At 36.8% G+C, this 13561-nt stretch overlaps 1 protein-coding gene across 2 annotated transcripts in view; it reads left to right on the forward strand.

The window, feature by feature from the left end:
• The window catches only part of Dnajc12 (DnaJ heat shock protein family (Hsp40) member C12), a 52907-nt gene that overhangs the window by 15483 nt on the left and 23863 nt on the right, over positions 1–13561 (forward strand). For both annotated transcript variants that reach the window (XM_027931421.2, XM_071610725.1), the window contains one exon: positions 13029–13168. In XM_027931421.2, coding sequence (XP_027787222.1) covers positions 13029–13168 — 140 coding nt within the window. The remainder of the gene's footprint in view (positions 1–13028; positions 13169–13561) is intronic.

Raw genomic sequence — 13561 nt, forward strand, 5'->3', positions numbered from 1 at the left:
CAATTGTCCAGTTCATGCTGTGTTTCACCAGGTAAGGAGTGTTAACAGGACTTGAGCATGTTTGTCACCAGGTGGTTGTCTTGACAAGAACCCTTTGTGCTTTCTTCATTTGGGAGGACCTGAATATGTTCATATATTCTTATTTTAATTTTTCCATTTATTGCCAGCATGTTAATATCATTTAAATATACTATTATAGATTGAAAAAATACAACAAACCAGTGATCCTTCTATATAGCCTGTCTCCTTACTGCTTCCCTATCTTTCTTCTTCTCTTCAGAGCCAAACTTTTAATTTTGATCTTTGCATTTCTAGTATTACTTTTTAACTGTAAGAAATATTTTTTTAAATGATAAAATTCAGAGAACAGCAATAAAAGCTCCTATTCAACAGTAATATGGACTTTGAGAGCTTGTTTGGAGGTTCTAGCAGGGGAACGCAGCTACTCGTATATCCTTGACCAAAGAAGAGTCCTCCTCTATTGGGGAAGGTCATCTTCTTTGATCGAATGCTCAGTGGTAATATGGATTATTAATTTCCCATTTACCCCACTCTGACTTTCTCCCTTTCTCAGAAATGGATCAGGGACTTCCTATTTGCCAAATTTAAGTTATTTTTAGCTTGTATCTTTTCTGAGCCTGGATCAGAACTTGACACTGTTGACCATACCTTTTTTCTTCTCCTTTCTTTTGAGGGACTGGGTACTGAACATGGCGCCCTGGGCATGCTAGGCAAGCACTCTGCCTCTAACCTACATCCCCAGCCTATACTTCCTTCCTGAAACACTCTTTTCCCTCAACTACCAGGATGACATGTACTTGTAGTTTTCTTCCAGTTTTTTGGGCTGATTTTTTCCTGTTTCTTTTATGATTCCTTCTCTGCTGCCCTAAGCTGTCTGCTCAGCTTACTTCTGACTTGAGCCTTGTCATAGCTCCCAAATTTGTCCTTAACCCTGTTCTTGCTCCTCTCTTCAGACTGTAGAGATTTCTTGGAAATTTCAATTTCAAAGTTATCTTGTCAAAACCTGAACTCATTATTCTCCTCTTATTCCCTCAGAATTCTTGCTTATTTTTCTGTTTCTTCATCTCATTGAATAAAACCACCATCCATTCATTTGGCCAAGCAGAAATGACATCTTTTGGGCTGGGAGTGTGGTAGAATGGATTTGATTCCCAGTACATGAAACAAAGCAAAACAATAACAACAGCAAAAAACCCTAGTCTCCTTCTTTTCCTTCACATCCATATATGATTGATTACCAAATGCTGTTGATTTACCTTTCATGTCTCTCTCCCTGTGTCTTCCTCCCTTCATCCTCATGCCATTATCATTTGATATAGGGACAAGTCACTCTCATTTCATGCCTGGATCCCTCTAGGCATTCCTTTAACTACTACATTTTGTAGACAGTGATTTTTTCTCTTCAATTATGGAAAAATAATGGATTTAATATGTGCAAAAAGGAATGAAGTAGAGTATAACAGATGCCCATGTATGTACCACCCAGCTTAAAACTTTATCATTGCACTTGTTGTCTCTGTGTATTCCTACTCTGATTTTTATTTTTAATTTGTTCAATTTTAAAGTTAAAATTGTGTGTGTGTGTGTGTGTGTGTGTGTGTGTGTGTTTTGTTGGGGTCATACCAAGGGCCTTGCACTATATTCATATATTTAGATCTTAAATTTGATGATTATGTTTGCTATATGTTGATGATATGTGTGTGTGTGTGTGTGTGTGTGTGTGTGTGTGTGTATGTGTGTAATTTTTCTATAATGAAAATATTATGCTAAGACCTGTATGTAACTCCAAGTTGCATAAAACCCAAATCTTTTTTATTTAGCAAAATATTTCCTTGACTCAAAACTGTTTATTAATTTTCTCTAGAAATCATTGTTCCCTTTGTTTGATTTATATAAACAGATAATTTCTTACATATGAAAGAATATATTAAATATTTAACCATTTTGCTCATATGATCGTCCCTTTTTATTAAGGTACAACTAGTTTAAGGTAACATGAGCAAACAGAATTATAAATTGGATGCATTTATAAATATGTATAAACAATTTAACTGTAGTCCAGTGAAAGATGTAGAACATTTTCAGCACCCTTAGAAATCATTTTTCATGTCCTGTTCAGAGTTCGCACCTCTCCCATTTTTTGATCTCTTATCACCATTGATTAGTTTTGCCTCGTTTTGTCTGTCATATAAATGAAATCATATGGCATGTACTATTTTTGGTGTGGCTTCTTTTGCTAACCCATATTTCATGTGTAGCATGTCTTTTTCTGGGCCTTTAGGAACAAGCCCCTTCATACCATGCACCCCTTTCTCTATCCTCATTTTCTCTCCACCACCACGCCTAGAGCTCTATTTCAGCCATTTGTAACTACGTTGGATTCTTAATATGCCCTATTATTTCTACTCTTCAGATCACCATGCCTGCTGGCTTCTCCCTGGAACATCCACAAGGCCTGTACCCTCCCCTGCCCCACAGTTGCTTGATTAGGTCATGCTCTTGTGTTAAGTCTCAGCTTAGCCATCACTTCCTCTGGAAAGTCCTGTGTGCCCTGGCTACCTAGAGCACCCATATGTTTGCTTATTAGTTATTCTGAAAGCTCAGTGAGGCAGACCCCCTGCTTGTCTCCTTCACAGTGGTATATCCTCTACCTAGCATAGCTCCTGCAGCAGAGGGCACCTACTCAGCATAATTTCTTGACTTAGTGAATGAATGAATGCATGAACATTTCTTTAAGAGACATTAACTATACCTTTGACCTGGAGTTAATGTTAAGATGTTCTGGCATGAAATCATGAAAACTTGATAAACATTTAAAAACAACCACTACTCCAGGTTATTTTTTAACCAGGTTCTTTTCCAGTGAAGCATGACTCTGAGTTGTTTTTCTGTGCCTGACAAACAATATGTGACGGATCACTGTTCAATATCACTGTTTCTAGTTGCCATAGTGACGGGGATTTTCATGTATGGGCTGCCTGAGGCTTCTTGTTCAGAAACACTGAACTGTGTAAATATTGTTTAAAACGAAAAGGTACACAGACATCAATATCTTCTCTTGTTGGGCCTGCAGATGATATATGATTCAATCTTTGAGATTGTTTTTTAACCTGTTTGAGCATTCTTTTTTTTTTTTAAAAAAAGAATTTGGATTAATATAACTCTCTGAAAATTAAAGTGATTCTTTGCAAACTTGGAGAAAGAATAGGTTGCTGATAAAAAATATTTTAAAATGTTAAAAAAATTCACCCAGATAATGAATTTTAGCTTGACAGAAATTCAGAATATAATGGGCAGATTTCAAAATGTATCTAATTATGGGAAAGAGTTATCCTGTAGAGAATCTATATGCAGGAGAAATTTGAATACACATCTTTTTGGTGCACTAAATATAGCCTCCCCATTGCCATTATTGATTTGTTAGCAGATAAAGTAGTAGATAGTACCACAATCTGGTTTGTTAGGATTTCTCCTGTTTACCACTTATGAGCTAGTTGACTTTGGACAACCTCTCTGAACCTTAGCATTTGCATAGATAAAATGGGTAGATTAATAGTATATTGCTTCATATATCTACTGTGAATATCAAATGAGGTATCCAGCACATGGAAAGTACTCTGGAAATGTTGGCAATTATGATTCAGTGGATTTTCTTTTCTTGTTCTTAAGTAGCAGTGCAGTATTTTTAAAAATGAGAGAGGTTTTTTTTTTTTTTTTTTTTTTTTGTTGTTAGTAATCATTGGATCTTCCTCTTATTCATTAAAAAAAAAAAAATCCAAATCTAAGCCCTTTAGAAATTCCTTCCTCTTGCCAGATGTGTGTGATGTGTGCAGGATTAGTTGTGCTATAGAAATGTTGTCACTGAGCTTAAAAGCTCCTTACTGTTGCTCATTGCCATCCCCTTGTATGTGTAAGAGTAATCGTTTCAAATCAATACTTTATTAACTTATTTTTTAATAAATATTTTATTTTTAGTTGTAGTTGGACACAATACCTTTATTTTTGTTTATTTATTTTTATGTGGTGCTGAGGATTGAACCCAGCGCCTTGCACATGCTAGGCGAGTGCTCTACCACTGAGCCACAACCCCAGCCCCTATTAATTTCTTTTTGACCATGAAAAAAGGTTTCAGAATAAACTAAGTACCTATGAAATGATATCTTTGTTACTGATGTACAAACTTCAAAGACATTTGGATATTTAAAGAAGGGAAGAAATTTTTCTGTTGCTAACTGCTATCTTTTAATATCTCAGTGTTTTCCTACAGTGTTATCCTTTTTATTGCCTTCTCCCCTGTTACAGCTTGGATCTTGAATGTTACCCAAAGGCCCATATGTTAAAGGCTTGGTCTCTAGTGTTGTGCTATTGGGAGCTGACCGAACCTTTAGAGGTGGGGCCTAGTGGGAGAATTTTAGGTCATTGAAAACACGTTCCTGACTGTGGGACCCTGACCCTTTCATCTTCTTTTTGTATCTTGGCCATGAGGCAAGTGGATTTGATCCACTATGTACTCCCACCTTGATATGCTGTTTTGCCACAGGTCCAAAGCAATGGGGTCAATTGATCATGGGCTCTAACCTTCAAAACTGTGAGTTGAGGGGCTGGGATTATGGCTCAGTGGTAGAGTGCTCGCCTCCCACGTGAGAGGCCCTGGGTTCGATCCTCAGCACCACATAAAAATAAATAAATAAATAAATAAATAAAGGTATTGTGTCCAACTACAACTAAAAAATAAATATTAAAAAAAAAACTGAGTTGAAATAAGCATTTTTTCTTTATATGTTATAAATAATGTTGAAAGGGAAAGTCTATTCCTATTCGGTCTCTCAGAGAACCATTATTAACTCCACCACACGACCAGCGCATTGGTTTCATTAATGAGGTTCTTGGCGATCGAAATAAAACACACAGACTCAGTTACCTTTTTCTATGACCAGGTCTGAGACGGCTCCCCTCTCTGGCTCCAACCTCGAACCACCCGTAGGGCAGCAAGGATTACTCAGGACTAGCAGGAGAGAGAGAGAGCAAGCACGCCAGGGAGTAGCCTTTTATTGGGGAACAAGAAATTCAGGGGAGAATTCCATCCAATGAAGGTTGAGGGGGGCCGCACTCCAAGCTCAGGGTCAGTGATTGGCCCCTGGGGTCAGTGGTCAGTCACACCCCCACACGGACGGGTTCTCTCATCAGGAGAGGGCCGGGAAAGCTCCGACACAGATTAGCCAGAGCGCCTCAGACCCAAACCGGGAGTCGCCCAGTCACGTGTGAGAATGGCTCTCCACAATTAACAATAGAAATATTTTTTCATAGATTTTTTTCAAAGTAATTCTGACATCATATTATTATTTCTCATGTAAATATAAATAAAATACAGTTAAAATGTGGTTATAGTAATACAAATTCTTTCATGAAATATGTATTGAAAAGAATCTCTATATTTTCAAAGTAGGCCCACTAGTTAAATCAGAATGTCTATCAAAGGGTTCCAGCATTATTTGCTACACTAAACTCATAAAATGAAATCTCACTTCCCAGAACTGGTAAATGTTTATATTGTGTCATTCATTCAATTAGCTGATACATTCAAAGACAAATATAAACCCAAAGTCATTTTTATTAAATGTAGTAAAGAGGATAGGACATGAAAAAGGGCACATAACAGAAAAGATAAGGTCCCTCTTGTTTTCTGCTTATCCACTGTTGCTGAGGGATTGACATCAGAATAATTCTAAGTCGACTTCTTTCGTTCTGAGATATCTGGTAATTGAGGCTGACTGTAATGTACAAAGACAAAGTGACTCACAGTTAAAAATGTAAATGTTTACAACTACTGCACTAGTAGTAGCTGGCATGTGTATCCTTGGTGATAATTTAATAGACTTTTTATTCCTGTTGGAAAAAGTGACATCAGATTCATACATGGGAACATTTACATTTCCATTAGCAACAGGAAGGATTGCTCACTGGGGATGCTTTTTATTAGTTTGTTTTCCTGTAGTTTTCAATTGCCCCCATCTTTAGGATATTTCCTTTAATCTATTAATTGCTGATGCCTCCAGGGGTGATATTAACCATTCTAATAAAATGGTTAGTGCTTGGAAACAGCCTGTGCTGACCAGCTTCTGAGCAGCATCCTGGAGGTGTCTTTCTGTGTCAGGCTGTAGCTTAGGATAATAGCAGACACTTGGAGTGATTTGTCAGCATGGTGGGGGCTTAGGAAAACAGCTTTATTTTATTTTATTTTTTTTACTAACTAGAATACAGAAATAGATCAGAGTTTTCACAATTGATGTGGAGGTGTTGTAGGCACTAACTCTATATTTGCCCCAATATTTTTCTGGTTCAGAGGATCTTGGCTACTTTTCATGAGGTATTTTTAAACACTTTCAAAGTAACTTTAATTGTATGATACTATTAAAATGTTCCTAATTCATGAAATATTTTGAAAATTTGTTTTTTCTTTGGTGCTTGGAGCTCAGATAATAGCACTGTAAGACCATTTTCATATGCATGCTGAAGATAGGAAGCACGTGTTCATTTGTTCATTCAACTGATCATTTCTAAGCACCTACTATACTGCTCCAGTAGAAGGGATGCATCAGAGAACAAAACAGACAAGTCTTTGCCTTAATGAAGTTTATATTATGGTAGAAAAGAGAAATCATAAGCAAATAATATTGGGAGTAAGTGTGAAGAAAAGTATAGACCAGGGGTGATAAAGGAGTGTGGTGCTGAAGATTTTTTTCTCTGTTTCTACTTTTTTTTTAATGGATGCATTTTTAAAAAATATTTATTTTTTAGTTGAAGTTGGACACAATACTTTTATTTTATTTATTTATTTTTATGTGATGCTGAGGATCAAACCCAGGGCTTCACATGTGCTAGGTGAGCATTCTACTGCTGAGCCACAACCCCAGCCCCCATGGATGTGTTATAACTATACATAATTCATTGTGACATATTTGTATATGAACACAATATTACAATATAATTTGGTCAAAATCATTCCCCAGTATTTTCCCTTTCTCTACCCTCTTCCCTCCCTGTGGTCCCTTTCTCTCGACTTTACTGATCTCCCTTTGATTTTCATGAGACCCCCTCCCTCACCTTTCTTTTGCTCTCTATCTTCCCCATGTAAGAAAAGACATACAACTGTCGACTTTCTGAGTTTGGCTTATTTCACTTACCATAATGCTCTTGAGTTCCAACTATTTTCCTACAAATATATGCTACATTTTCTTTATTCATTCATCCATTGATGGACACCTAGGCTGGTTCTATAATTTAGTTCTTGTGAATTGAGCTGCTATAAATATGTAGTGTGCTGACTTTAATTCTTTAGGATAAATACCAAGGAATGATATAGCTGGGTCAAATGGTGGTTCCATTTCTAGTCTTTTGAGGAACCTCCATACTGATTTTCATAGTGTTTGAATTAATTTACAATCCCCCAAAATAGTTTAAAAAATGTTCCTTTTTTCCCTACATCTTCTCTAGCATTTATTATTGTTTATGTTCTTGGTGGCTGCCATTCTAAGTAGAATGAGATGAAATCTCAATGTAGTTTTGATTTGTATTTCCCTAATTGCTAAAGAAGTTGAACTTTTTGTGGAGTACCGGGGATTGAACTCAGAGGTACTCAACCACTGAGTCGAGTACCACTGAGTCACATTGTCAGCCCTATTTTGTATTTTAATTAGAGACAGGGTCTCACTAAATTGCTTAGCACCTTGCTTTTGCTGAGGCTGGCCTTGAACTTGTGACCCTTCTGCCTCAGCCTCCTGAGCTGCTGGGCTTACAGTTGTGAGCCACCACGCATGGCGATGAAGTTGAACTTTAAAAAAATATTTTTTGCCATTGTATTTCTTCTTTTGAGAAGTATCTGTTTGGTTCATTTATCCATTTATTAATTAGGAGGGTTTTTTTTGGTGGTAAATTTTTTGAGTTATTTATATATTCCAGATATTAATCCTCTCTCAGTAGAGTAGGTAGCAAAATTTTCTTGCAATCTGTAGATTATCTCTTCATATCTTCATATTCTTTTTTATTTTATTTTATTTTTTATTTTTTTGATACCAGGGATTGAACTCAGGGGCACTTGAGCAGTCCTATTTTTGTATTTTATTTAGAGACAGGGTCTCACTGAGTTGCTTAGCATCTCAGGGCTGACTTTGAACTCGTATCCTCCTATCTCAGCCTCCGGAGCTGCTGGGATTACAGGCATGCACCACCATGCCTCACTTCCTGCATATTCTTAATTGTTTCCTTTGCTGTGCAGAAGCTTTTTAATTTGATGCCATCCCATTTGTCAATTCTTAGCATTATTTTCTGAGCTTTAGTAGTCCCATTGAGGAAGCCATTGCATGAAACTGTATGTTGGAGTGTTGTCTGTTTATTTCCTTCTAGGAGATGCAAAGTTTCTGGTCTAATTCCTAGGTTTTTCACATTTTGAGTTGACTTTTGTGCAGGATGAGGGATAGGGATCTAATCTTATTCTTCCACATATACAAAACCAGTTTCCCCATGGTGCTAGGGATAGAGTGCAGGTGCTTATGCATGCTAACACATGCCCTACCACTAAATTACATCTCCAGCTCCACAGTCTCAGTATTATTAACGAATGATGGGATTGAAGCAGAATTTGGGGATTAGAGGACAAAAAATATTGCAGGAAAATGGAAGGAGCAGAAAGGTGGTCAAGTGTGGCCTAGAGAGCACAGGCTAGAAGCCTGGCAGGCTTGGGTTTGAACCATGGCTCCATTGTTTGAAACTTTGGGACTTAGAACAAGTTACCTTAATCTCCTGTAGCCTTAGATTCTGTAAGATGGGGATAATAATAATAATATCCACCTCATAAAAATTTTTTTTAAAGGAAAACTGTGACCATGCCAGGTCCAGCACAGGGTCTCACACAGAGTAGGAGCTTATAAATGATAACTGTGGTCATGACAATACTTTCTATTTATAATATTATGTTTGGCCCTTTCGCAAATTGTCTTGTATGGTTTCAGGTAGTTTTAGAATAATTTCATTTAAAAAAATTTCATACCGTAAAATTGACTTTTTGGCACACAGTTTTAACATCTGTGTAGAATCATGTAATCAGCATCATAATCAGGATACAAAACTTTCATCACTAGTATGGCAGTATGTAAATAAGTGGATGTGTAACCGATGTGAATCTGCAATATGTATACGGGGTAAAAATGGGAGTTCATAATCTGCTTGAATCAAATGTATGAAATATGATATGTCAAGAGCTTTGTAATGTTTTGAACAACTAATAATAAAAAAAAGAAAAAAAAGAAAAAAAAAACTTTCATCACCTCTACAAATGGTTTTTAATTATTATTTTTATTGGTGTATATAATTGAATACAATGAGATTCATGATGCTGTATTTGTCTCTGCACATAACATAATTTGATCAGTCATATTTTCCAGTGCCTTCCCTTCTCCTCCCTTCCTCCCTACCCTTAATCTGTTTGCTCTACTTTACTTATCTCCTTTCTGTTTATTATTATTTTAGTCAGTGCATTATAATCATATATGTAAGTGGGATTTATTGTGGTATATTCATACATAGACATAGCATAATTTGGTGGATTTCATTCCCCAGTAATCCCCCATGCCCTCCCCTTTTCCCTCCTTCTCAATCCTCTTTCTCTATTGGTCTCCCTTCTATTTTTGTGAGATCCTTTGTGTATAAAAATATATGTGTGTGTGTGTGTGTGTGTGTGTGTATTTTAAGCAACACAAATAATGTACACAACAGATATAATTCACATACTATAAATTCACCTTTTAAGGTATGTTTTAGTGGTTTTAGCATATTCAGTGTTATGCAACCATTGCTACTGTCTAATTTCAGAACATTTCATCACAAGAGGAAACCTTATACTTGGAGGGAAGCAATCACTTCCCATTCCGAGTAGCTACTAATTCACTTAATTTTGAATATTTCATATAAATAAGAATCATACAATATGTAGTCTTTTGTGACTGGTTTCCTACATTTATTTATCCATGTTGTAGCACGTATCAATTATTTCATTTCTTTTTTAAATTGATGAATGATAATTCCTTAATATTATTTATGTAGATATACCACTTATTTTGTGTGTGTGTGTGTGGGGGTGGGCTGGGGATTGAACCCTTGGCCTTGTGCATGTGAGGCAAGCACTCTGCCAACTGAGCTATATCCCCAGCCCAGATACACCACATTTTGTTTATCGATTTTGTCAGTTAATAGACATTTGGATTGTTCCACCTTTTGGCCATTATGAATAATGCTGCTATCATATACTAGTATTTGCATGGATGCATGCTTTAATTTCTCACCATATATACCTAGGATTTAAATTGTTGGGTTATATGGTGACTCTGCTTAACATTTTGAGGTATTGAGAAACTGATTTTCAAAGTTGCTACATCATTTTGAATTCCAGTCTGCCATGTATGAGTGTACCTACTTCTTTATATTCTATCCACCAGTTGTTATCATCATTCTATTTTAGCTATCCTGATAGGTGTAAAATGCTACTCTACTGTGGTTTTGATTTCTATCTTCTTGAAGAGTATTGATGCTGAGTGTCTTTTCATATGTTTATTGGCTATTTGTGTATCTTATTAGAAGAAATGTCTAAACCTTTTACCCATTTTGTGATTGAGTCATCTTATTAGTAAGTTGATAGAGTTCTTTACAAATTTTAGATATAAGTACCATATAAGATCTATGATTTGCTAATATTTTTTTCCCATTCTATGGGTTGTCTTTTCACTTTATTGATGATACTCTTTTTCTTTGTGCTGGGATTGAACCTGGGTTATTATACATGCTAGGCAAATGCTCTGTCACTGTGCTATCCCCATTCATTCTTTTTTTTTTTTTTTTTTGAAACAAGGTCTCACTAAGTTGCCCAGAGTGGCTTTGAACTTGGGATCCTACCTAGCCTCTCTAATAGCTAGGATTGCAGGCATGTACCCCCACATCCAGCATTGATGGTACTCTTTGAAGCACACAAGTTTTAATTTTGATGTAGTTCACTTAGTTTATTTTTGTCATTGTTGTTTTTATTGTTGCTTATGCTTTTGGTGTCATTTGTAAGAAGCCGTGCCTAATCTAAGGTCACAAAATTTACTCCTAGGTTTTTTCTTAAGAGTTGTATAGTGTTAACTCTTACTTTTCAATCTGTGATCCATTTTAAGTTCAAAAAATTTATATATGGTTTAAATAAGGATGCAAATTCATTCTTTTGTATGTGGATATCTAGTTGTTCAGAACAATTTGCTGAGAAGACTGTTCTTTCCCAACTGAATTGTCTTGGTATTCTTTCCAAAAATCAATTGACTGGGGGCTGGGATTGTGGTTCAGTGGTAGGGTGCTTGCCTAGCACATGCAAGGGCCTGGGTTCGAACCTCAGCACCACATAAAGATAAATAAATAAAATAAAGGCATTGTGTTCAACTACAACTAAAAAATAAATATTTTAAAAAATCGGTTACTGTATGTTAGGGTTTATTTCTGGATTCTCAATTCTTTTTTTTTTAATATTTATTTTTTAGTTTTCGGCTGACACAACATCTTTGTTTGTATGTGGTGCTGAGGATCGAACCCGGGCCACACGCATGCCAGGCAAGCACGCTACCGCTTGAGCCACATCCCCAGCCCCTGGATTCTCATTTCTATTCCATTTATCTACACGTCTATCCTCAAGTCACAACAGTTCTGTTCTCATTACTGTACTTTGAGGAAATTTTGAAATTAAGAAGTATGAGTCCTCCAACTTTGTTCTTATTTTTCAAGCTTGTTGGGGCTGTTCTGAGTCCCTTACATTTACATATTTTAAGATTTTAGTACCAGTTTGTCAATTTCTGCACAAAAAGTAAATGGGATTTCAGTAGAAGTTGTTGAATCTGTAGATCAATTTGGGGAATATTACCACTTTGGCAATATCAAATCTTCCAATTCAGGAACATGGGGTATCTTTCCATTTATTTGGATTTTCTTTAATTTCCTTCAACAGATTGTGTTGTTTTCAGGATGTTTCTGCACTTGTTTTGTTAAAAAATTTTCTGAGTGTTTTTATTCTTTTCAATGCTGTTATAAAGTGGAATTCTTTCCTAACTGAATTGTCTTGGTACTTGGAATTGTTTCCTTAATATGTTTTCAGATTGTTCATTGCTCGTGTGTAGAAACAGTTGATTTTTGTATATCAAGCTTGTTTTGTGTCCTGCTCTATGTGAAGTTTTAACTTTATGGAGATAGGGTAGCGGTGGTGGGGGCAATAGAGACTTTGGAAATGTTTCCAACAGGGCCATGAAACGTTTCTCTTGCATGCCATTTAGTCACACAGGTCAGTGACAAACTACTACTTACTGAGCACCTACAACATTATTTACTGTACTCAAAGCTTTCCAGTAGTTTTCTATTGCTCTGATGATAAAACAAAATGAAACACACACACACACACACACACACACACACACATACACACAAAACAAAAACAAAAACAAAAACCCCAACCCTCTCCTGGCCCTGTGTCCTTTAGCCTCATTGACAATTTCAACTTTCTCTAAATTATCATTACTGTGTTTCTTCCTGCCTTAAACCTTCATTCGTACTGTCCCTGTTGCTTGGTCACTACTTCCCACTAACTTCCTAGTAGACAAAATTCTATTTTTCCAATGTTTGTGATTTCTGTCTCTTCTGCTAATACTGTCTGTTACTCACAACTGTGCTGTCCTCACCTCAGGCAGCACTTGGCACAGCAGTGGAGTGCAATAAAGGGAGTGGATAAACTGTGTGTCAGGCATTTTATATTCATGATCTCCCTTGTCTTTATGATACAGTTTACAAATGAGGAAACTAAAGCTGAACTAGGTAAACTAGCCTTAGGTCATATAACTAGTAAATGGCAGAGCAATGATTCTAGAAAGATCTTCTGATGGTTTGAATTTTAAACTAGCCCCTCCAAGAAAGAAGTTCTCATTTCTTGATTTGTTTTCCAGTGGAGACTTTTCAGAAACTGCAGAAGGCAAAAGAGATTCTGACCAATGAAGAGAGTCGAGCCCGCTATGACCATTGGAGAAGGAGCCAGATATCGATGCCATTCCATCAGTGGGAAACTTTGACTGACTCCGTGAAAATGGTGGGTTTCTCTCTGGGGGGTGATGTAGATCTGTGAGGCTCAGGCTACTCATGGACTAAACTCATGAGTTATCTTTAAGAGTTGTTATGGTTTGGATATGAAATGTTCCCCAAGGACTCATGTGCTGAAGATCCGGTCCTCATTGCAGCAATGTTCAGGGCTTTTGGAAAGTAGTTGAATCATGAGGTCAACCACTCATCAGGGCATTAATCCGTTGAATGCTGAATGGACACCTGGGAAGTTGTGGAAACTGAAGGTAGGTGGGGAACTGTTGGAGGAGGTAGGTCACTGGGGATGTGTATATCTCATTCCTGGTTCCTTCCTCTCTCTCTGTCTCTGTCTGCTTCCCAGCAGAACTGCCTTGGAGCCAGCTAAGCAAGAGCTGAAACGTCT

This window comes from Marmota flaviventris, chromosome 4 (genome assembly GCF_047511675.1).
Source record: "Marmota flaviventris isolate mMarFla1 chromosome 4, mMarFla1.hap1, whole genome shotgun sequence".
Classification (NCBI taxonomy): domain Eukaryota; kingdom Metazoa; phylum Chordata; class Mammalia; order Rodentia; family Sciuridae; genus Marmota; species Marmota flaviventris.